This window comes from Lithobates pipiens, unplaced genomic scaffold (assembly GCF_037356315.1).
Source record: "Lithobates pipiens isolate NorthernLeopardFrog02 unplaced genomic scaffold, aLitPip1_a1.2 Scaffold_23, whole genome shotgun sequence".
Taxonomy (NCBI): Eukaryota; Metazoa; Chordata; class Amphibia; order Anura; family Ranidae; genus Lithobates; species Lithobates pipiens.
In genome coordinates this window covers 333,481,229-333,506,723 of record NW_027507785.1, presented here as the reverse complement: position 1 = coordinate 333,506,723, position 25,495 = coordinate 333,481,229, and the positions used below count along the sequence as shown (strand labels likewise).

At 49.3% G+C, this 25,495-nt stretch overlaps 1 protein-coding gene across 2 annotated transcripts in view; it reads right to left on the bottom strand.

The window, feature by feature from the left end:
* The window catches only part of B4GALT2 (beta-1,4-galactosyltransferase 2), a 137,554-nt gene that overhangs the window by 17,005 nt on the left and 95,054 nt on the right, over positions 1-25,495 (bottom strand). For both annotated transcript variants that reach the window (XM_077450743.1, XM_077450744.1), the window contains one exon: positions 12,718-12,905. In XM_077450743.1, coding sequence (XP_077306869.1) covers positions 12,718-12,905 — 188 coding nt within the window. The remainder of the gene's footprint in view (positions 1-12,717; positions 12,906-25,495) is intronic.

The window sequence follows — 25,495 nt, the reverse complement described above, 5'->3', positions numbered from 1 at the left end:
AAAACGCCCTAAAGAAGCTGCACCATTGTGGGTGGTGTGAAAGCCCCGAGGGCTTTCACACTGGAGCGGTGCGCTGGCAGGACGTCAGAAAAAAAAAGTCCTGCCAGCAGCTTCTTAGGAGCGGTGAAGGAGCGGTGTGTTTACAGCTCCTCCACCGCTGCTCCCCATTGAAATCAATGGGGCAGCGCTGTAATGCCGCCGGCAAAACGCCGCTATTGCGGCGTATTGTCGGCGGTTTTAGCCCTTTCGTGGCCGCTAGTGGGGGGTAAAAGCGCCCCGCTAGCGGCCGAAATGCGCCGCAAATCCGGCGGTAAAACGCCGCTAAAAAATAGCGGCGTTTTACCGCCGACGCAAGGTGCGGTGTGGTGTGAAAGGGGTCTTAATGCTAACCCTAATCCTTATCCCTAAACCTAACATTTAACACTAACCCTAACCCTTGACCCTAACATTTAACGTTAACCCTTAGTCCAGACATTAGAGATGGGCCGATCACCCCCCCTGTTCAGTTTGCAGCAGCCCTCCCGAAAAGTGGAAAAGTTTCCAAAATCCATTGAAGTCCATGAGAGCCGAACAAGAGACATGAAAATTCCCCATTTTGAAGGCATATATGTAAAGTAATTGGCTATAAAAGGGGTATGGGGTTCTGGGAACTGCCCCGGGGGGACAAGTATCAATGCAAACAAAAGTTATCATCATAGCAGTGATTTTAATGATGCTTAAAGCGGAGGTCCACCCTAAAGTGGACCTTCCGCTCATCGGAACCCTCCCCACCTCCGGCGCCACAATTGGCACCTTTCAGGGGGGAGGGGGGTGCAGATACCTGTACAGTACAGGTATTCTGCACCCACTTCCGGGATAGCTCTCTGCGGAAAGGGGCGTAGATTACGCCCCTTTCCGCAAGTGCCCGCCCCTTTCCGCAAGTGCCCCGCTGCCTGCTGGGAAACACACAGATCCCAGAGGCAGCGGGGACCGTCCTTATTGCGCAGCGCGATTCGCGCATGCGCAGTAGGGAACCGGGAAATGAAGCCGAAAGGCTCCATTTCCTGATTTCCATACCCAAGATGGCGGCGGCAGCACCCGACAGACGATCGAGAGATCGGCTTCGGGTGCCGACATCGCGGGCGCGCTGGACAGGTAAGTGTCACTATTTTAAAAGTCAGCAGGTGCAGTATTTGTAGCTGCTGGCTTTTAAAAAAAAAAAAAAAAAAAAACGCGGAGTCCCGGCGGACTCCCGCTTTAAATTGGAACAATAAAAATGAAAAATTCCTTTAAATATATTGTGCCTGGGCGGTTTCCTTATGTCCTGTACACACAATCAGAAAATCGTATGGAAAATACCGCTTTCGAAACGATCGTACGGTAAATACATACGGTAAATATCGGACATGCACGGAAATTTTCTCCGTACGATGCCAGTCGTACGATTTTCGTTTAATCAGCACCGCTATCGTTCGAAAATGCAATACAAATGCATTACAGGACATGACATCACTTCCGATTTTTTTTTCTCTGTCGTGCGAGAAATTTCGTGACTTTAGTAAACTCATCAGATTTGATCTGAGATTAGAATGCAATTAAAAAAAATGGACGATCATTGGTTCGATAATATCAGCGTGTGTTTGGGGTATAAGGCTGCCTGTAAAGTGCTGCATCTGTAACATGTATAGAACATGCCGCAGTAAAACATTTCTTAAAAAAAAAAAAAAAAAAAAGTCACACTCGTGGTTGCAATTGCCCCACCCAGGCATTTAAAAAAAAATACAGAACCCCCCCCCCAAAAAAAAACAACAGCATGCCCCCCCCAGTCCATAAAAGACCCTTCTCCGAGCATGCAGTCTGGTGGGCCAGGAAAGAGGAGGGAATTAAAGAGCGGCCCCCTTCTCTTGAACCATACCAGGCCACATGCCATCAACATGGGGGGGGGGTTGGGGCAGGGGTTGCTTTGTGCCCCAAAACACCTTGTCCCTCATGTTGATAGGGACAAGGGCCTCTTCCTGACAACCCTGGGTGGTGGTTGTGGGGGTCTGCAGGCAGGGGGCTCATTGGAATCTGGAAGCCCCCAGATCCCATCCCCCCCATGTGAATGAGTAGGGGTACACTGTATGACTTTTTTATTTTTTTTTATTACTCTTATTTTGCACATGCGACATTTAGATGAAAGGTGTAGCAGGGTGGAGAGCCCCGTGTGGTCCAGGATTTACGGCTTTTAGTCATGGCCCCCGTCAAGCAAATGATATGTCTGAGAGGGATTATACTGAGGAGTTGGGGTGGGTGGAGGTTGGTAAACAGGGCCCCATGATGAGAAGCTTAGGGTATAGAGGGGGTGAACTTACTTTTGCTAGAACACAACTGGTCCCCTAGATTGGGAAGACGTTGAGATGAAGTGGTGGCCTAGTGGAGGGTCCACCTGCTTGACTGCGATAGGGAAGATATGGCACCCAGAAACCCGGACCCCCATGTCTCATGGCCTCAGGTGTTCAGTGGGACCACCAGTGGAGCAGCTCTGGAAAAATTAGAAGCTCTTGTATGTAAATGAAGAAATATTTCCCGGCTTGGCCCAGAGCCGACATGAGAGGAAACCTGAAAAAAGTGTTGAAGAGGAGGGAAGGTCATCAGGTTCTCCAACCCACCATCACTGAGAAAGGGACTGGAGACTTCAGTGCAGGAACTGCAGGAACTGCAGGAACTGGCCTACATGCATCAGGTAGATGTGCGTCGTGTTCTGAGGACAAGGTCTGCATTGACGCACGAGTTGAGGTACAAGCCAGGAGAGGCCACGCCGATCTTCAGGAATGCCTCAAAATCAGAACCGAACACCTATGGGATGGGATTTTTGATACCATTATGGGGGTGGATGTTTGTGGACTGTTAGGTGTCACCTTTCGCTGAACCAGAGACCCCTGACTGGAAGAAGTGGGGGTACGCTGTGCTCCCCACGTTTCCGGTAATGGAGTTTAGGGTCCATTAAGGAATCAATATTTTCTGTGTGACATATGTAGGGGGGATTCATGTATCAGGTGTACACAGTGCCTATGACAAGGTTATCTAGAGTCCAGGGCGAACATACCAAACCCCCACCCCCTTAAGATGAATTACGCTTTTGTCAGCAAACCCCCCTTAAAATAAAATTGAGGTCTAATCTGCATGCTTACCCCTAAGCATAAATTACCCCTCCTCACAGGACAAATTCAGCCCCCTGCTGAAATCCCCCTCCCAGCACAAATCTTTGCTCCCTCCCACTCCCCTACCAGCTGAAATCCTCTCGCTTTTCTGCAAACCCCCCTGCACAAATCGACCCCCCCCCCCAAAAAAAAAAAATCACTCGTCCTAGCACATTCTCTAGCCCTCAAATTTCCCCTCCCAGTACACCTACTCTCTCTCCACTGGAATTCCCCCCTCCCAGCACAAATTCTCCACCCTACTAGCACAAATTAGCACCCCATTTCCTCTCCTAGCAGCAGTGGCGGCTAGTGAAGTTTTAGGATGGGGGTGCCAGACCCCGCCTTTCCTTTTTGACCCCTCCCACTTCTCATAAGCCCCACCCCTTATAGAATCCACCCACTCCACCCCTGTATTCCACTTGCTGCCTCACAGGTCAGGGTGTACGGCTCAGCCGCACAGCTCAGGGTGTACGGCTCAGCCGCACAGCTCAGGGTGTACGGCTCAGCCGCACAGCTCAGGGTGTACGGCTCAGCCGCACAGCTCAGGGTGTACGGCTCAGCCGCACAGCTCAGGGTGTACGGCTCAGGGTGTACAGCTCAGCCGCACAGCTCAGGGTGTACAGCTCAGCCGCACAGCTCAGGGTGTACAGCTCAGCCGCACAGCTCAGCCCCACAGGTCAGGGTGTACAGCTCAGCCGCACAGGTCAGGGTGTACAGCTCAGCCTCACAGGTCAGGGTGTACAGCTCAGCCTCACAGGTCAGGGTGTACAGCTCAGCCTCACAGGTCAGGGTGTACAGCTCAGCCTCACAGGTCAGGGTGTACAGCTCAGCCTCACAGGTCAGGGTGTACAGCTCAGCCTCACAGGTCAGGGTGTACAGCTCAGCCTCACAGGTCAGGGTGTACAGCTCAGCCTCACAGGTCAGGGTGTACAGCTCAGCCTCACAGGTCAGGGTGTACAGCTCAGCCTCACAGGTCAGGGTATACAGCTCAGCCTCACAGGTCAGGGTATACAGCTCAGCCTCACAGATCAGGGTATACAGCTCAGGGTATACAGCTCAGCCTCACAGATCAGGGTATACAGCTCAGCCTCACAGATCAGGGTATATATAGTCTGGAAGGTGCCTTTAAAATTAGGGGGGCCGTCAGATATTCAGCTCCTCGCTGATGTAAGGGGGGACCCTGATGTAAGGGGAGACCCTGATGTAAGGGGAGACCCTGATGTAAGGGGAGACCCTGATGTAAGGGGAGACCCTGACAGGGACCCTGATGTAAGGGGAGACCCTGACGGGGACCCTGATGTAAGGGTGGATTCTTGTGTAAGGGTGGGCTTTGATGGTGATGAGACTCTTGATGTAAGGGGAGACTCAGATGAGGATCCTGGTCTAAGGAGGGGGTCTCATGGGGAAAAAGGTCCTCCCATGGAGTAAATGTCTCAGAACAATCCTCTCTCGCTGTTTCTCTCGCTGTAAATGGTTGGCGTCCTAGCAACCAGTGACACACCCGGCACCATTTACTGGCAGCCGAGGACTCCCAACCCACCGCTGAATGTAAACAAAGGGGCGGGGGATGCTGGCTGAGATCATTGCCCATATATGGCTATATTTAGTCAGTAACATCATCCCCCCACCGTTTCCATGCAGCTGATTAAGCTAAGGGTGTGTAATTGGTTGCTAGGATGCCAGCGGCCACCCGAGGGGGGGGGGGAAGTGGTCATTAATGAGGTCCTGCACAGTCGGAGGGGATCTCTGGGGATGTACACAGTATGTCTGTAGAGATGAAATATTATAAAGTATATGAGGATTGGTGACCCCCCAGGAGGGATGACTCCCCCCATCATTTGTATGTCGGCATTTACAGATCTGTGCAAGAAGAACACAGAACTCCCCAACGAGGAGCCGAGTGTCGGGGGGGGGGGGGGTCACAGGATGAGTAATACGAGTTCACAATGAACTTTATGTACACCGATCACCCGTGTATGACCGATTGTTGGTGGTGAATTATTGGTCCCGGGACCGTCCAGGTGCCGGACTCACCATTGTAACAATGAATGACCTGATGGATACGAGTGTTACTTTGATTTATATATGTATGAGGAGCGGCGAGCCGCGAGGTTTAAAATAGAGTGTAAATATCACACCTCTGTACATACACTGAACAATAAGATATCGGTGCCGATACAACGCCGGGCCGTGTATTCCAAGACTTTAATGCACTTTCAGGAAAATCAATCGTTCTGTCACTTATCTATCACTTGTTTTGTATTTGTTACTTTATATATTCCTTCATGTAAGGGGGGGCGCACTTAGTATTCCTTTATCTTTATAAAATTGCAGTGTACACCCAACCTGGGGAATATACACCATATTACCAAAAGTATTGGGACACCTGCCTTTACACACACATGAACTTTAATGACATCCCAGTCTTAGTCCGGAGGGTTCAATATTGAGTTGGTCCTTTACAGCTATAACAGCTTCACCTCTTCTGGGGAGGGCCGTCCACAAGGTTTAGGAGGGTGTCTATGGGAATGTCTTTTCATGTGACAACACTGAAGAAATGACACTTGTCTACAATGTAAAGTAGTGAGTGTACAGCTTGTATAACAGTGTAAATTTCCCGTCCCCTCAAAATAACTCAACACACAGCCATTAATGTCTAAACCGCTGGCAACAAAAGTCAGTACACCCCTAAGTGAAAATGTCCAGCTTGGGCCCAATTAGCCATTTTCCCTCCCCGGTGTCATGTGACTCGTTAGTGTTACAAGGTCTCAGGTGTGAATGGGGAGCAGGTGTGTTAAATTTGGTGTTATCGCTCTCACTCTCTCATACTGGTCACTGGAAGTACAACATGGCACCTCATGGCAAAGAACTCTCTGAGGATCTGAAGATAAGAATTGTTGCTCTACATAAAGATGGCCTAGGCTATAAGAAGATTGCAAAGACCCTGAAACTGAGCTGCAGCACGGTGGCCAAGACCATACAGCGGTATAACAGGACAGGTTCCCCTCAGAACAGGCCTCGCCATGGTCCACCAAAGAAGTTGAGGTCACGTGCTCAGCGTCATATCCAGAGGTTGTCTTTGGGAATGCTGCCAGCATTGCTGCAGAGGTTGTAGGGGGGGTCAGCCTGCCAGTGCTCAGACCATACACCGCACACTGCATCAAATTGGTCTGCATGGCTGTCATCCCAGAAGGAAGTCTCTTCTAAAGATGATGCACAAGAAAGTCCACAAACAGTTTGCTGAAGACAAGCAGACTAAGGCCGCGTACACACGAGAGGATTGTCTGGCCAACTAAGTCCGTCAGACAATCCGACAGACAGTCCGTCCTACTTTTGAATGAACGGACTTGACCACACACGATGAACATGGTGGCTCTGATTGGGCGGTCTGGGTAATACAGAGGGGAGTACGGATCTCCTGGGGGTCTCACGTCTGGGTGAGATGTATGATGAGTGAATGGAGGGAATGCAGCGCACCGGCCCGGTTGGGTGGATGACTCATCTCCTCCATATAAAGGAATTGCCCTCCGGCGGGAAGCGATGAGCCCACCCCGTGGCAAGTGGGGGGCGCCTGCGGGGACAGACAGGCTGCAGGATTTGCGCACACAGCTGCCAGTCACTGTCCCCTCCAGGCGATGTCACGGCTGGACGAGCCGCCATCGCTCCTTGCCGATTCATCGGAAAGGGAAACATCTCATTAGCGGCTGTTATTGTTCCTTAATATCAGCGCCGTCTTCCGCTAATTCCGCCCCCGACAATCGTACCGAATCCCATCGCCAAGGACAGAAGAATAACCCGGGGGGGGGGGGGGGGGGTCAGTGAGGAGAGGCAGCTGTAATGTGAGCGCTGCCCGCAGATCTGTGCGCTGCCCCGTGTTTCCAGGGACTAGCCTCAGGGGCGCACATCTGTCCCCGTCCCAGCAATGTGCGCCATCCATGGAAACCGCCACCATCAATATATATCTACTAAGGGGGGCGGGTGCACAGAGACTACCCAGAACTTCAAGGCTGGGAGGGGGCGCAATCGTCCAACACAAAATATAATAGAAACTTCAGCCGACTGTTTCTTCAGCGCAGATCCAAATGGATACATTCAGGGGCGTCGGGAGGGGGTGGCTGGCGGGGGGGGGGGGGGGGGCTGAAGCCCCAAATGTGACCACGAAAAGCCCAGAGTCTCAGGCATGCAGCTCTCCATTGTTAGCCCCAAGCAGCGAGCGCCGGGACCAATCTGATCCCGAGCGCCGCCGAGTGTGGCCGAGTGCCATAGCAGGTTCCGCCTTCTGGAGCCTGCAACGCCTATGATGGACGTCCCACTGGTCCAATGCCGGTGTTGTGCCATATAGTGTCCGGCCATCAAATAGTGTCCGCCCCGTACTGTGCATGCGCAGTACGGAGCAGAAGAAGCTTCGGAAAATCTCCGAAGCTGAACGGCGCCTGCGCCGTGAGTGGAGGTGGTAGCCCCACCATCCAAGCGGACATAGGGTTGTGAAAATTAGAGGGCCCCTCGCGGGCGAGCTTCGCTCACCACGCTTCGAGCTCGGCCTCGCCAGGCTGCGCTCGGCTCTTTTTTATTCCTACTCTATGTCCAGTTGGATGGTGGGGCTAGAACCTGATTGATGATGGCAGGCGCCGTTCATCCTCGGCAATTTTCGGAATCTGTGTTGCTGTGTACTGCGCGTACGCAGTGGACACTATCGGATGGAGGACGTTATATGACAAGACACCGGGACCGCAGGACGTGTGATGTCCATCATAGGTGCTGCAGGCTCCAGAAGGCGGGAATTACAAAGTGGCGCCACATCCCTGCTCGGCGCTCGGGCGGGCCGCTCTCCTCTTTTCTTCTCCTCCTCCTCCGAGGACTGCCTGGGTGCTGTGACACCACACACCACGGGCTGAGCTGAGGTAGGTCAGTGTAGGTAGGTCAGTGTAGGTCGGTCACTGGAGGTCGGTCACTACCGTCAGTGTGTGTAGGTCAGGTAGGTCACGGCCCAGCCAAAAGAAAAAGCCTGCATCACGTACACCACCCACCCCACCTCCGTTTCCAGCCTTGGACTTCAGGCTGAAGCCCCGGGTCCTTTTGCCACCTAGCCAAGCCCTTGGATACATTGTATACAAATAATGAGATTTATCAGTATCAAAAAAAGGAAACTGAGTAATGGGACTTAAAGAGGGATTCCACCAAAAAAAAAAAAATATTAAAAGCCAGCAGCTATAAATACTACAGCTGCTGACTTTTAATAAATGGACACTCACCTGTCCCGGGTTCCAGCGATGCCGGCAGCCGAGGCCGATCGATTGCTCGGCTCTCGGCTGCTGTAGTCACCATTCTAGGTGAGGGAATCAGGAAGTGAAGCGAATCGGCTTCACTTCCCGGTTCCCTACTGCGCATGCGCGAGCCGTGCCGCGCAATAGGAAATCTCCGCGCTGTCACTGGGACCCGTGTGTGTCCCAGCAGACAGCGCGGCAGGGCAGGAAATGGCGTAGACTCCCACGGGAGTCTATGCCCGGAAGTGGGTGAAAATACCTGTCTTTGACAGGTATCTCCACCCCCCTCCTCCCTGAAAGGTGTCAATTGTGACACCGGAGGGGGGGAGGGATCCGATCAGCGGAGGTTCCACTTTAGGGTGGAATCCCCCTTTAAGGTGCTAATACAGGAAAGGAAGAGAGATATAAAATCGTAGCGTTCATTCCAGGGTCATATTGTTAAAAACCGGTAAATAACTCCAAAGAGTAAAAGCATAGGAGATGAATTATGGCAAATATGTCATCAGCAACCCCATATACCTTCCCCTGCATATAAATAAGCATATAGGTTACATTTACAGTGCCTTAAAGTATTCATACCCCTTAAATTTCCCCACATTTTCTGATGTTACAACCAAAAACCATAAATGTATTTTATTGGGATTTTATGTGATGGACCAACACAAAGTGTCACATAATTGTGAAGTGGAAGGAAAATGATACAAATAAATCTGTGAAAAGTGTGGGGGGAGGGGCATTTGTATGGCGCCCCCCGGAGTCAATACTTTGTAGAACCCCCTTTCTCTACAAGTCTTTTTGGGGGTGTCTCTACCAGCTTTGCCCATCTAGAGAGGACATTTCTGCCCATTCTTCTTCTTCTTCTTCATTAGGTGTATTTTATATGATAGAGACAGAATATCAACCAAAAATCCAGGAAAAACAAAAAAAACACTTGATACAAATGTTATAAATGGAGTTGCAGTTCAGGGAGTAAAATAAGTATTTGTTAACCTACCACCCAACAATAATTATGGCTCCCACAGACTGGCTACAGTAGGTGCTCATGTGGTACACAGATTAGTCCTGTCAATGTAGGAAGGTTCTCCTAACGACAACTCGTTATACTTTATTAATCCCAAAAGGAAATTGTTACGACATAGACACACTTAAAGCGGGAGTCCGCCGGGACTCCGCGTTTTTTTTTTTTTTTTTTTTAAAGCCAGCAGCTACAAATACTGCAGCTTCTGACTTTTAAAATAGTGACACTTACCTGCCCAGCGCGCCCGCGATGTCGGCACCCGAAGCCGATCTCTAGATCGTCTCTCGGGTCCTGCCGCCGCCATCTTGGGTATGGGAATCAGGAAATGGAGCCTTTCGGCTTCATTTCCCGGTTCCCTACTGCGCATGCGCGAGTTGCATTGCGCAATAAGGACGGTCCCCGCTGCCTCTGGGATCTGTGTGTTTCCCAGCAAGCAGCAGGGCACTTGCGGAAAGGGGCGTAATCTACGCCCCTTTCCGCAGAGAGCTATCCCGGAAGTGGGTGCAGAATACCTGTACTGTACAGGTATCTGCACCCCCCTCCCCCCTGAAAGGTGCCAATTGTGGCGCCGGAGGGGGGGAGGGTTCCGATGAGCGGAAGGTCCACTTTAGGGTGGACCTCCGCTTTAATAAAAGACAACACAAGATCACAACAGTAGACTGAACAAGATGCAAAACGACAACAAAAAAATACCAACAACAGCCATTACTACCAAATGACAAATTTAAAACTACACTACAAAGAAAAAATATAGACAATTAAAATACAATATAGAATAACACAGCAGATTAAAATAAGGGGCAAGCTACCAAATACAAATAATACACCACTTTCTCTAAAACCACCCCAGATAATAACCAGCACAATACCGATATACTATAAAAACACCACAAAATCCTGATCATAAAAAACTACAATTAAATCTTCGCCTCCAGCCCTCAAAGAAAAGAATTATGTGTATAGAAGACTCCTGTCCACAGAATCTCTTCCCTCCAATCCTCACCATCATGGGGAAGACCAAAGATCTGTCAGAGGAACGTCGGGGAGAAGATTGGAGACCTGCACAAGGCTGGAATGGGCTACAAGACCATCAGCAAGAAGCTCGGTGAGAGGAGACGAGTGCCGGAGAGATTATTCACAAATGAAAGATACAAAATAACCATCAATCCTCCTCGGTCTGGAGCTCCATGGAAGATTTCGCCTCATGGGGTGAGGATGGTCATGAGAAAAGTGAGGGATCCGCCCAGAACTACACGGGAGGAGCTTGTGAAGGATCTCAAGGCAGTTGGGACCACAGTCACCAAAAAAACCATTGGTAACACAATACATCGCCATGTATTGAAATCCTGCAGCATCCGCAAGGTCCCCCTCCTCAAGAGGGCACATGTACAGGTCCCCCTCCTCAGGAAGACACATGTACAGGTCCCCCTCCTCAGGAAGACACATGTACAGGTCCCCCTCCTCAGGAAGACACATGTACAGGTCCCCCTCCTCAGGAAGACACATGTACAGGTCCCCCTCCTCAGGAAGACACATGTACAGGTCCCCCTCCTCAGGAAGACACATGTACAGGTCCCCCTCCTCAGGAAGACACATGTACAGGTCCCCCTCCTCAGGAAGACACATGTACAGGTCCCCCTCCTCAGGAAGACACATGTACAGGTCCCCCTCCTCAGGAAGACACATGTACAGGTCCCCCTCCTCAGGAAGACACATGTACAGGTCCTCCTCCTCAGGAAGACACATGTACAGGTCCCCCTCCTCAGGAAGACACATGTACAGGTCCTCCTCCTCAGGAAGACACATGTACAGGTCCCCCTCCTCAGGAAGACACATGTACAGGTCCCCCTCCTCAGGAAGACACATGTACAGGTCCCCCTCCTCAGGAAGACACATGTACAGGTCCGCCTCCTCAGAAAGACACATGTACAGGTCCGCCTCCTCAGGAAGACACATGTACAGGTCCGCCTCCTCAGGAAGACACATGTACAGGTCCGCCTCCTCAGGAAGACACATGTACAGGTCCGCCTCCTCAGGAAGACACATGTACAGGTCCGCCTCCTCAGGAAGACACATGTACAGGTCCGCCTCCTCAGCAAGACACATGTACAGGTCCGCCTCCTCAGGAAGACACATGTACAGGTCCCCCTCCTCAGGAAGACACATGTACAGGTCCATCTGAAGATTTGCGAATGAACATCTAAATGATTCAAAGAATTGGGAGAAAGTTCTGTGGTCAGATGAGACCAGAATTGAGCTCTTTGGCATTAACTAGACTCGTCGTGTTTGGAGGAAGAAAAATGTTGACTATGACCCCCAAGAACACCATCCCTACAGACAAGCACAGAGGTGGAAACATTATTCTTATGCTTTAGGGCTGTTTCTCTGCTAAAGTTACAGACCGACTTTGCCACATTGAGGGGCCAATGGACGGGGCCATATATTGTAAAATCTTGGAACCTTCTCCCCTCAGCCAGAACACTGAAGATGGGTCATGGATGGGTCTTCCAGCAAGACAATGACACAAGACATACCACCAAGGCAACAAAAGAGTGGCTCGAGAAGAAGCACATAAAGGTCATTGAATGGCCTAGCCAGTCTCCAGACCTTCATCCTATAGAAAATTTATGGAGGGAGCTGAAACTTCGAGCTGCCAAGCGATAGCCAAGAAACCTTAAAGGATTTAGAGAAGATCTGTAAAGAGTGGACCAAAATCCCTCCTGAGATGTGTGGAAACCTGGTCACCACCTACAAGAAATGTCTGACCTCTGTGATCACCAACAAGGGTTTCTCCACCAACTACCAAGTCATGTTTTGCTTGGGGATCAAATACTTAATTTTACTCACTGAACTGCAACTCCATTTAAAACATTTGTATCGTGTTTTTTCTGGATTTTTTGGTTGATCTCTATCATGTAAGATACACCTATGATAAAAATGGTAGACCCTTCAAACTTACACAATCTGCAGGGGATCAAATCATTATTTTCCCCACTGTAAGTTATATCTGTTGCATTTTTATCTGTTGCGTAATAAAGAGAAATTGTAACTTTCCCCATCACCTCTGGATGGTTTGGCCACCAGGAAAGCCCATTTGCCAACTCTAACATCCGACTCTCTCCAGAGTTTTGTTCCGCAACGTTTATAGGCCAACAACACACACACTTCCCATTCAGTGGAGCTGACCCTATTAGATGCATTCTATTACCATCAGTGCCTACATCCCCACCACACTCCCCCGCACAAAATCAGCCCCTTGTAACGACACACTTACCGGAAGCCAAACTTGTCCATGGCAATGGCAAAATGGCGCGGTTGCTCATAGCAGTGATAGAGATTGCGGTCATCCATAGGAATGAGATCCACATCACTGAAGATGAAACAGTCGTACTCGGCGTCCTTCATGGCCTCCAAGAAGCCGATATTCAGGAGTTTGGCGCGATTGAAGGTCTCCTCACCGAACTATACGGAGAGAGAGATTAGGATTTGCATCAGTCAGGACATCACAAACACAGATTTACAGCTTCACCAGCCAGAGATTCTCATCTATAAAACTCAGAGGACCATTTGCAGCATTGCTCAATCTTTATTTACAATTTTCTGACAATTTTCACCCATTTATAAAAGTTGGCAATTTTCATTGGATTTCCACAAAGGTGACAACGCCATGCGGTCTGATGGGGGGGGGGGGGGGGGGGTTGGGTGGAAAGTACTGTGTTGGCTTTCGAATCATTCAGAACGTTTGGAGTTTATGTGATTCCCCTTACATTCCTTCTCCAGACACCCCAAAAACTTTGGATAACTTAAACGCCAAACGTTCTGCACCAGCAGTGTAGAAAGTCTTCAACCGCTCTGAACAAAGGAAAGTTCCCCCATCATTTTTCCTACTATAAAGCTGGCACAGTCCCCTATTGGCAGGCATGTACTGGCCATTGGGATGACCGGGAGTTTCCCGGTGGGCCGATGGCTCAGTGGGCCACTCTGGTGTAAGGGGGCTGCTCATGGGCCACTCTGGTGTAAGGGGGCTGTTCATGGGCCACTCTGGTGTAAGGGGGCTGCTCATGGGACACTCTGACGTAAGGGGGCTGCTCATGGGACACTCTGACGTAAGGGGGCTGCTCATGGGACACTCTGACGTAAGGGGGCTGCTCATGGGACACTCTGACGTAAGGGGGCTGCTCATGGGACACTCTGACGTAAGGGGGCTGCTCATGGGACACTCTGACGTAAGGGGGCTGCTCATGGGACACTCTGACGTAAGGGGGCTGCTCATGGGACACTCTGACGTAAGGGGGCTGCTCATGGGACACTCTGACGTAAGGGGGCTGCTCATGGGACACTCTGACGTAAGGGGGCTGCTCATGGGACACTCTGACGTAAGGGGGCTGCTGATGGGACACTCTGACGTAAGGGGGCTGCTGATGGGACACTCTGACGTAAGGGGGCTGCTGATGGGACACTCTGACGTAAGGGGGCTGCTGATGGGACACTCTGACGTAAGGGGGCTGCTGATGGGACACTCTGACGTAAGGGGGCTGCTGATGGGACACTCTGACGTAAGGGGGCTGCTGATGGGACACTCTGACGTAAGGGGGCTGCTGATGGGACACTCTGACGTAAGGGGGCTGCTGATGGGACACTCTGACGTAAGGGGGCTGCTGATGGGACACTCTGACGTAAGGGGGCTGCTGATGGGACACTCTGACGTAAGGGGGCTGCTGATGGGACACTCTGACGTAAGGGGGAGCTGATGGGACACTCTGATGTAAGGGGGCTGGTGATGGGACACTCAAAATGTAAGTGGGCCGGTCTGGATGAAGTCTAGGGCCAAATTTCTGTCCCAGTCCAGCCCTGCCTATTGGTAATGGAAGGTAAAGAGTTATCTGCATGGTGAAGTCACTAAGGGTTTGGTATCTACCCCCTTTCCCTCTACAGTCTGATTTTCCCCCATTTCAGGATTGCAATTTTACACTTCCAACTTTCATAAAGTAAGGAAAAAGAGGGTGCAGTGAGGTAGGATGTGGCACGGTGGAGTAGAGTTAGGTGGGTCAGGATAGGCAAGGTGGAATAGGTTGGGTGGGTTAGAATAGGTTAGGAAAGTTGAAGTAGGGTTAGGTGGGTGAGGATAGGTGAGGTGGGAGTAGGGTTAGGTGGGTCAGGATAGGTTAGGCGAGGTAGAGAAGGGTTAGGTGGGTCAGAATAGGTGAGGCGAGATAGAGAAGAGTTAAGTGGGTCAGGATAGGTGAGGCAAGCTGAAGTAGGGTTAGGTGGGTCAGGATAAGTGAGGAAAGGTGGTGTATGGGTTATGTGGGTCAGGATAGTTGGGGTGAAGAAAAGGAGGAATAGATGGGTCAGGATAGGCGAGGTGGAATAGGTTGGGTGGGTTAGGATAGGTGAGGCAAGCTGGAGTAGGGTTAGATGGGTCAGGATAGGTTAGGTGAGGTAGAGAAGGGTTAGGTTGGTCAGGATAGGTGAGGCGAGGTGGAGAAGGGTTAGGTGGTTTAGGATAAGTGAGGCAAGCTGAAGTAGGGTTAGGTGGGTCAGGATAAGTGAGGAAAGGTGATGTATGGGTTAGATGGGTCAGGATAGTTGGGGAGAAGCGGGAAGGGGGAATAGATGGGTCAAGATAGGCAAGGTGGAATGGCTTGGGTGGGTTAGGATAGGTGAGGCAAGCTGGAGTAGGGTTAGGTAGGTCAGGATAGGTTGGGCGAGGTAGAGTAGGGTTAGGTGGGTCAGGATAGGTGAGGAGGGAGTAGGTTTAGGTGGGTCAGGATAGGTGAGGCGAGGTGGGAGTAGGGTTAGGTGGGTCAGGATAGGTTAGGCGAGGTAGAGAAGGGTTAGGAGGGTCAGGATAGGTGAGGTGAGGCGGAGAAGGGTTAGGTGGTTTAGGATAAGTGAGGCAAGCTGAAGTAGGGTTAGGTGGGTCAGGATAAGTGAGGAAAGGTGATGTATGGGTTAGATGGGTCAGGATAGTTGGGGAGAAGCGGGAAGGGGGAATAGATGGGTCAAGATAGGAGAGGTGGAATGGCTTGGGTGGGTTAGGATAGGTGAGGCAAGCTGGAGTAGGGTTAGGTAGGTCAGGATAGGTTGGGCGAGGTAGAGAAGGGTTAGGTGGGTCAGGATAGGCGAGGCGAGGTGGAGAAGGGTTAGGTGGTTTAGGATAAGTGAGGCAAGCTGAAGTAGGGTTAGGTGGGTCAGGATAAGTGAGGAAAGGTGATGTATGGGTTAGGTGAGTCAGGATACGCAAGATGGAATAGGTTGGATGGGTTAGGATAGGATAGGAAAGGTGAAGTAGGATTGGGTGGGTCAGGATAGGTGAGGCGAGGTGGGAATAGGGTTAGGTCAGTCAGGATAGGTTAGGCGAGGTAGAGAAAGGTTAGATGGTTTAGGATAAGTGAGGCAAGCTGGAGTAGGATTAGGTGGGTCAGGATAGGTGAGGCAAGGTGGGAGTAGGGTTAGGTGGGTCAGGATAGGTGAGGTGAGGTGGGAGTAGGGTTAGGTGGGTCAGGATAGGTGAGGTGGGAGTAGGGTTAGGTGGGTCAGGATAGGTGAGGTGAGAGTAGGGTTAGGTGGGTCAGGATAGGTGAGGTGAGGTGGGAGTAGGGTTAGGTGGGTCAGGATAGGTGAGGCAAGGTGGGAGTAGGGTTAGGTGGGTCAGGATAGGTGAGGCGAGGTGGGAGTAGGGTTAGGTGGGTCAGGATAGGTGAGGTGAGGTGGGAGTAGGGTTAGGTGGGTCAGGATAGGTGAGGTGAGGTGGGAGTAGGGTTAGGTGGGTCAGGATAGGTGGGAGTAGGGTTAGGTGGGTCAGGATAGGTGAAGTGAGGTGGGAGTAGGGTTAGGTGGGTCAGGATAGGTAGGGTAACGCTAAGGGGGAATATAGGGTATGCTTAGATAGAGTTAAAGTGGACATAAACCCTTCTCATATACCCAATGAAGTGAACAGCCTCAGATGATACACATAAATAAAACAAATCCTCCTACATAACTTTTACATGCATATCTGCTGTCTTCAGTTTTATATAGTCTTTAGAAGGTGCACATAATGTTAGATATTTTCTCTTCCTGTTCAGTAATGGGAGAGGATTCTAATCCCTGGCACATACCCCTAGCACTAACTCCTGTGTTTTTCTGAGGTTTCGTTGCTCTGTTAGCAACATGATAACTTCTGACAAGTTCTCTGTCAACCAAGATAAAACCAGCCCGCAAATTGTGTCGAAGGAGGTTGCTATAAATAGAGTAGCAGAGAGCTTGCCTTGTCACGGCACAGCTCTGCAAGTCTCTGCCTATGTGGAGAGGGGCCTCCCCCAGACCTCCCTCAGACAGTGGATCTTGATTGTTTGCCAGGGATAATGTTCTTTGCGCTGTATCATTTTCACAGCATTTTGTTTTTATATTGACCGATAAACCGCACCGTGTATTTCCTGTAACACAATCAGACGATGGAGATCAGAGGAACTCCAACCGGAGCTGAGGGGGAAAAGGAGGAGAAAACGACGGCATGAAGTCATAGAGGGCAAGGGAGCTATCGTCATATAAAGTGCGGCAAATTACAATCACCATTCCCAGAGAAACAATGGCGGTAGCGTTGTACTGCAAAGTGCTGGAGTCAGCGGGGGGGGGGGGGGGGGGGGGGGGGGAGATGGCGAGGAGAATGTTGAATCCTGCAATTTAATGTCTCGGAATAAACCATGAAACAACCATGACATTATGATAAACAAATATAATTATTTCTCTCATTAAGACCCTATGGGGTCCTCGGATTCATCCCGGATCTCAATTTACATTCTTCTCTATCAGACCGTCAATATATCCGCGAGACGAGTCACACCGCGACTTCCCAACAGAGCCGCCAGGAGGAAGATTTACGAAATGTTACCAAATTATTATTATTATTCAGTCTAGTTTTGGACTCTCTGTATATAGAGCAACTGTATATATTGTTACATTGTTATGATTTATTATGACTCATTCCATTTATAGAACTCTCTGTATACAGACTGTATTGCTACAATGCTATTATTTATTTATTGTGTATCATTCTATGGTTAGGACTTTGTATACAGACCTATATTTTGTATTTATTATAACTTATTTTATTTTAAAGACACTCTTTATATAGATCTATATATTGTTACATTGTTATTATTTATTCAGCTCGTTCTATTTTTTAGAACTCCTCTGTATACAGAACTATATACTGTTACGTTGTTATTATTTATTACTCATTCTAATTCTAGGACTAAACATTACCAAATGTTTCTAATTCGGTCTAATTCTAGGACTCTCTGTATATAGAGCTATATAGTGTTATCAATATTTGTTATGATTCATTTCTAATTATTGAACATTCTCTATACAGACCTATATATTGTTACACTGTTATTATTATTATGATTAATTATATTTATAGAACTCTTTGTATACAGATTAAATTGTATATTTCTACAATGGTATTATGTATTATTATGTATCATTCGGGTGTTAGGACTCTCTGTATACAGACATATATTGTGTATTGTTATGGTGTTCTTGTTATTTATTAATAATTCTGTCTTTTTTTTTTTTCCTTTTTCAATTTTTTTCTTTTTTATTTGAACTCATTCTATTTTGAAGACGCTCTGTATATAGACCTATATACTGTTATTATGATTCAGTCTGCTTTATAGGGCCCTTTATTTCTATATTATTACAATATTATCTTTATTTTCATTCTGATTCTTTCTTATATCTTTATAGCCTCCCTTATGGATAGCTGTGCACACTTGGTGCTGTTTAATCTTCTTTGTGAATCTGGAGACACTAAGAACATTTAGGCGGCCCCAAAAAACTGCGGTGAAATTTTCGTTTTTTTCCTTTAGGCACATGGCGGCTTGGCTGGAGTATGTTCAGACGCTGATGTGTGATCTCCATAGTAAAGAGCCCTTTTATTACATTTTAGGTATGTTCGCTATAGGCTGTGCATTTATGCAAAAAAATTACAAGAAGGGTTTCTTGTCCGCACACCATCCGTGCATGGATGTAGACACCTATCTGCTGGTATGGGATCACACACACAGACCTATAGGGTACATTTCCTCACAGGTGCTGCATACAGCCGCCTATAGAAATCAATGGCTGTCTATGCATGTACAGCCATGGCCAAAAGTTTTGAGAATGACACAGATATTCATTTTCACAAAGTCTGCTGCCTCCGTTTTTATGTTGGAATTTGCATATACTCCAGAATGTTATGAAGAGTCATCAGATGAATTGCAATGAAAATGAACTCCCCCCCCCCACAAAAAAGAAAATTTCCACTGTATTTCCACCCTGCCACAAAAGGACCAGCTGACATGTCAGTGATTCTCTCGTTGACACAGGTGTCAGTATTGACGAGGACAAGGCTGGAAATCACTCTGTAATGCTGATTGAGTTAGAATCACTGGAAGCTTTAAAAAAGGAAGGTGGTGCTTAAAATCATTGTTCTTCCTCAGTTAACCATGGTTACCTGCAGGGAAACACGTGCAGTCATCAATGCTTTGCACAAAAAGGGATTCGCAGGCAAGGATATTGCTGCTGTTAATATAGCACCCAAACCAACCATTTATCGGATCATCAAGAACTTAAAGCGGAGGTCAGCCGATATTTTTTTTTTAAACATCAGCAGCTACAAATACTGCAGCTGCTGACATTTACCTGTCCAGGGTGCCCGCGATGTCGGCACCCGAGGCCGAGCCATCCCTTGGATGCTCCCGCCACCATCTTCGGTAAGGGAGTCAGTAAGTGAACCCCGGGTTCCCTACTGCTCACGCGCAAGTCGCGCTGTGCAATCCGAATTGTCCCTGCTGTCTCCGGGACCCGGGTGTCTCCGAGCAGACAGCGGGGGGGGACAAAAAGAGGGGTAGGTCACCACGATCACTGCGGTGATCGATGCCCGGAAAGTGGGTGCAAATACCTGTATTATACAAGTATCTGCAACCCCTCCCCCCGAAAGGTGCCAAATGTGACACGGGGGGAGGGTTCCGAAAAGCGGAAGTTCAATTTTTGTGTGGCCCTTACGCTTTAGGGAGAGAGGTTCAATTGTTGTGAAAAAGGCTTCAGGGCACTCAAGAAAGTCCAACACGCACCAGGACCGTCTCCTACAGGTGATTCAGCTGCGGGATCGGGGCACCACCAGTGCAGAGCTTGCTCAGGAATGGCAGCAGGCAGGTGTGAGGGCATCGGCACGCACAGTGAGAAGACATATGGAGGATGGTCTGGTGTCAAGAAGGGCAACAAAGAAGCCACTTCTCTCCAGGAAAATCATCAGGGACAGACTGATATTCTGCAAAAGGTCCAGGGATTGGACCGCTGAGGACTGGGGGAGGCATCCAGAAAAAACCTTGTCTGGAGAAGAAAAGGTGAGCGCTACTATCAGTCCTGTGTCATGCCTCCTGAGACCATTCATGGGTGGGGCTCGCTTCTCAGCCAAGAGAGTGGTGGGCTCACCCACAATGTTGCCTAAGAACACAGCCATGAATAAAAAATGGTCCAAAAACATCCTCCGAGAGCAACTTTTCCCAACCATCCAAGAACAGTTTGGTGAGGAACAATGCCTTCCCCAGCATGATGGAGCACCTTGCCACAAGGCAAAAGTGGCTTGGGGAACAAAACATTTGAAAATTTGGGTCCATGGCCAGGAAACTCCCCAGACCTTAATCCCGTTGAGAACTTGTGGTCAATCCTCAAGAGGCGGGTGAACTGCAGAGGACTTGAAAAAGAAGAATCAGCACTGCAAATATTGACTCTTTGCATAAATCTTAATGTCATTGGCAGTAAAAGTCTTCGACTCCAAATGCAGACAGACCCGCTATGCCTGCCGTATAGGGAAGCACTTACCAAGGAACCGAGACTGGCACATCTTCCACTAACCCTATTCTGGGAGCACTGTACGGATCTCGGGGGTCCATGCTTCCCCTAAACCTGCTCTGAAGAACACTCCAGGGCCCCCAGATTCTGATTTGATAAATCTATGGTCCCCGTGTTCTTGGCATGCTGAGAATTGTAGTTCCCCAGAATTTGGGGGACTCTAGGATGTCTCTTCTACGTACCCTAGGATTAGGGGGATTAGAAAAAATAAAAGCCGGAGTGGCGTCCATATGAATGGCGCAGGCAGCTGAATGAGACAAAGAGAGCCGAACCCGCGACACGCCGCAAACGATCATCATTGGAATGCACGGCAGTGGTGTGGGGGAGGGGGGGCACTGATATGACAGAAAGGATTAATTAGCTTTTTTAATTATAAATTAAAATAGGTAAAAAAAAAAAGACGAATGTAATTTACATTTCAATCGTGGCGAAAGTCATCCAAAACTGACAGAGACCGTTTAACTTCCCGCCTGGTGTCGCTGGAATCGGAGCGGAGGCATTGTGCGCTCTCACAGCTCGCCGCTCTTTAATCGCAAGCTTTGAGCTGAACAAAAAAAAATAAATAAATAAAAAAATCGGCTGGACAATAGCCGGAGACGCGACGCTCGCTCGCTCGCTGGCGCCAATTGATGTGCTGCCATGTATCGGATAGCGGTGGAGATGTGTGGGGAGATTCGCTGCCATTTCTCACACTTTGGCTTTCTGCATATTTAAACAGCTGACCAGCGGACGTGATCTGTGGGGGGTTAGAAATGTTATCTCTTAATGCGGATAATGAGTTTGTGGTAAATGCCCAATGAGATCCGGAAAGGTGGAGACATTATAGAGAAAATAGGGGCTCATTCACATCAGAGCCGGCATATTGTAGGCTTCTATAGAGCAGCCTCTCTCAACCAGGGCGCCGCAGCAGCCAGAGGTGCCGTCTGGGTTCGCCAAATGTGCCGACATACATCAGCACCCCGCTGACCAGGTAATATACACTTACCGGGGGGAGGGAAAATGGCTAATTGGGCCCAATTTGGACATTTTCACTTAGGGGTGTACAGACTTTTGTTGCCGGCGGTTTAGACATTAATGGCTGTGTGCTGAGTTATTTTGAGGGGATGGCAAATTTACACCGTTATACAAGCTGTACACTCACTACTTTACAATAATTTAAAATTAATAGAGAAGAATGATATATAATTCACTTGGGATGCCATAACCTAAATTGTATTGAGAATCGCTGCTCTATAGACGCATTTCACACAAAGTTGCAATTCGCTGTATAAGAGCTCCGCAGGTGCCGTTTGGTGACTTATCTGCATTTTGCCATGGAAATCAGTCCAAACTGAGTCTTCTAATATCTGCAAATCAGCACAATGCACAATGTGAATGGATGTGTTCTTTGTGAACTGCCATAGCCTATCACACCCCACTCTTCCTGGACAGACTCTTGGGGGGGTCATTTACACCAAAAAAAATTAAAAAATGGCATGGGAGTCCTTCTTAAAATCCATACCAGACCCTTATCAGAGCACGCAACCTGGCAGGCCGCAGGAAAAGAGGAGGGGACGAGAGAGTGCCCCCCCCCTCCCTCCTGAACCGTACCAGGCCACATGCCCTCAAAATTGGGAGGGTGCTTTGGGATCCCCCCCAAAGTACCTTGTCCCCATGTTGATGAGGACAAGGGCCTCATCCCCACAACCCTGGCCGTAGGTTGTGGGGGACTGCTGGTGAGGGGCTTATCAGAATCTGGAAGCCCCCTTTAACAAGGGGACCCCCCAGATCCGCCCCCCTGTGTGAAATGGTATTTCACCAAAAAAGTGTCAAGAGTTTGACAATTCCTTTATTAAAGTCTTCTTCTTTCCATCTTCTTCTGGTCTTCTTCCTTCTTCTTTCCTTCACCTTTCGGTTTCTTCCTCCATCTTCTTCTTCCTCCGGTGTTCTCGTCTGGCATCTTCCTCCATGGCGTCTTTTCTTCCCCGCTTTGTTCTCGGGCCGCTCTGCTCAATGGGAAGCTCCCGCTGTGTGGCGCTTCTCTTCTGACAGTTCTTATATAACGGAGGGCGGTTCCGTCATATAAGCGTCAGAAGAAGAGAAGCGTCACACAGCGTTTTAGTAAATAACCCCATCCAATTGCTCCTGGACAGATTCTTGGAGTGCCCTTTGGGGGCCAATGTGTTCTGTGTGAACCACCATAACCTATCCCGCCCCACTCCTCCTGGACAGACTCTTGGAGTGCCCATTGGGGCCAATGTGTTCTGTGTGAACCACCATAACCTATCCCGCCCCACTCCTCCTGGACAGACTCTTGGAGTGCCCATTGTGGCCAATGGGAAATATTCAAGTCTATGCAACATTCAAGTCTCTACATTTCTCAGTATCTGCTGGCATCGCAGGTGTCTGCGTTTTCCTACTAGGGAAGAGCTCTCAATTTGGTACGATTCGATGAATTTTGCATGTTCAGAGGTTCGGTGAATGACCAAACTAAGTGCATGTTCAGCCAAGTCAAACCTCCAGCGGCAGAGAAGCGTCATTACTACTGCCGCTAATTGAGACAGCTTGCCGCTCAGAGCGCTGGTAGGTATTCCTGACAACCAGGACTCAGCTCGACATGGCCCATTCAGCTCCCAACCGGGATCCTGGTTGTCTGAATAATGTACACAAAGGGGTGGGAGTCATTTTGAAAACATGGCATGGGGTCCCCCCAAAATTAGTAGCAGACCCTTCAGGTCTGGTAAGGATGTCAGAGGAACCCCACAAAAAAAAAAAAAAAAAAAAAAAAAAAGAGTGGGATCCCCAATTTCTCTTTGTCTGGTTTGGGGGGGGGGGAACCCCATGCAGAAAACTAGAAAAGAGCCTCCCAAATTAATTTCAGGCCCTTATCTGAGGATTTAGCCTGGCAGGCCAGGAAAATTAGGGGACAAGTGTGCGATCCCCTGAACCATGCCAGGCCTGAATGTGTGTATATGGAGTGTGATCATGGAAAGAATTATCGGTTACAGATGCCAACTGGGCTGGCAGCTGATGCATCAGGAATGGGCCCTCCTTGGTTATTTTGGGTAGAGCGAGGATGCTGCAAATTCCCTTCTGGCTGCCGACCTCATGAAACCGTGTCCCATCTCTCCCCGAGTCACGCCATCTCCAAACTTTCCTATCTGTAAATTCCAGAAATAGAAGGGCAACCTCCAGCCCGTCTACCCTCAGCAGACCCTTTCTGCATGAATCTGATCAGTCTTATGTCTCCTGTGAAACCGAGGCCACCCCCCCCCCCCCCCCCCCCCCACACACACACACTGCTCCATCCGACATAATACCAAACACACTGCACCGCACACCTATGTTTAGATTACCTCTTCGGTCAGTTATTTGTGGTCACATATACAAGCAACTGGGCAACTACATTGGGGGTCAAGATGGCAGTAGCCCCTGGTACGCTTGGACTGGACAATCCAGCCACTTGCCCAGTCAGCTTGACCCAGAGAACCTAGCCTCTCAACCGGTCAGTTTGGCCTGGACAATCAAGCCACTTGTCTAGTCAGCTTGGCCCAGACAGCCCAGCCCTTTACCCAGTCAGCTTGGCCCAGACAGCCCAGCCCTTTACCCAGTCAGCTTGGCTCAGACAACCCAGCCCTTTACCCAGTCAGCTTGGCCCAAACAATCAAGCCACCTGCCCTGTCAGCTTGGTCTGGACATTCGAGCCACTTGCCCAGTCAGCTTGGTCTGGACATTCGAGCCACTTGCCCAGTCAGCTTGGTCTGGACATTCGAGCCACTTGCCCAGTCAGCTTGGTCTGGACATTCGAGCCACTTGCCCAGTCAGCTTGGTCTGGACATTCGAGCCACTTGCCCAGTCAGCTTGGGCCAGACAATTGAGCCACTTGCCCAGTCAGCTTGGGCCAGACAATTGAGCCACTTGCCCAGTCAGCTTGGGCCAGACAATTGAGCCACTTGCCCAGTCAGCTTGGGGCCAGACAATGAGCCACTTGCCCTGGCAGCTTGGCCAGACAATTGAGCCACTTGCCCTGGCAGCTTGGCCAGACAATTGAGCCACTTGCCCAGTAGACTTTGCCCAGACAATTAAGCAACTTGCGCAGTCAGCTTGGCCCAGACAATCCAACCACTTCCCCAATCAGCTTGGTCTGGTCAATCCTGCCACTTGATCACAAACAACAATAAGCTTTTGCGCATAAGTATGATAGCCCGTCAAAGATGAAGGTGGTACTCAACATTGCAAGGGACATCACTTTAAGCCTTGCTGCCCTTTAAGACTGGGGACATCCCTTGGGCCTCTAGAAAATGAACAAAAGAGTGCGCACCAGCCTAGTGCATTATCCCTCATACATTTATTAGAATATAAAATCATAAATAATCATAAAAAAATGACAGCATAGGAATAAAAGATCATCTAGAAAGCCAGTTGTCTGTAGCTCAAACGTCCTGAACGCAACAGTTTTCAGACCATAGGGGGACCTCACCAGGGCCCTACTGACTGACACATTTAGAATTCTCCTCCTTCCTCAAGCCACTTGCCCAGTCAGCTTGGTCCAGATAATCCAGCCAATTGACTGGATAGCTCAACCTGGAACAATCCAGCCACTTGCCCCGGTCAGCTTGGCCCCGACAATACAGCCACTTGTTTAAAGTCAGCCACATCTGCTTCAGCCACAAGAATAAACTGGGTCATGTGGGCACTCATCAACCGCCATGAAACGCCACCTTAGTCTTCAATATAGTGTGTCTACCTGCTCCACCACCTTATTTTTACAAGACGGAAGACTCGGGGATCATTATCTGTTATGATCAGGGCACTCCTCCCCCATCCCCCTCCTGTGCACCCAGCTCCTGAAAGCTCGATAGGACATGACGGTGGTGGGGCAGAGGGTGCAACGATCCGGGAAGGTTTTATTTTGGGGTGGAGGACGTGGTCTGGAGACACGTGGAAGGATCTCTATAGGGGAAATGACCCCAAACGCTCAGGGACATGACAGCCGACTTTCCGGCACGCAGTTACATAACAGTGTTACAGTAACAGCTCAGCATCCAATCTCCAATAGCGTACAGTACCGTCGTCATGGCAACAAGGGAGCGCTGCATTCCCAGCTGTTACAGATTAATAACAGGGAGAAGAGGAGGAGGAATCGCATCCTTTGGATGGAGCCAAAAATATTAACATACATTGCC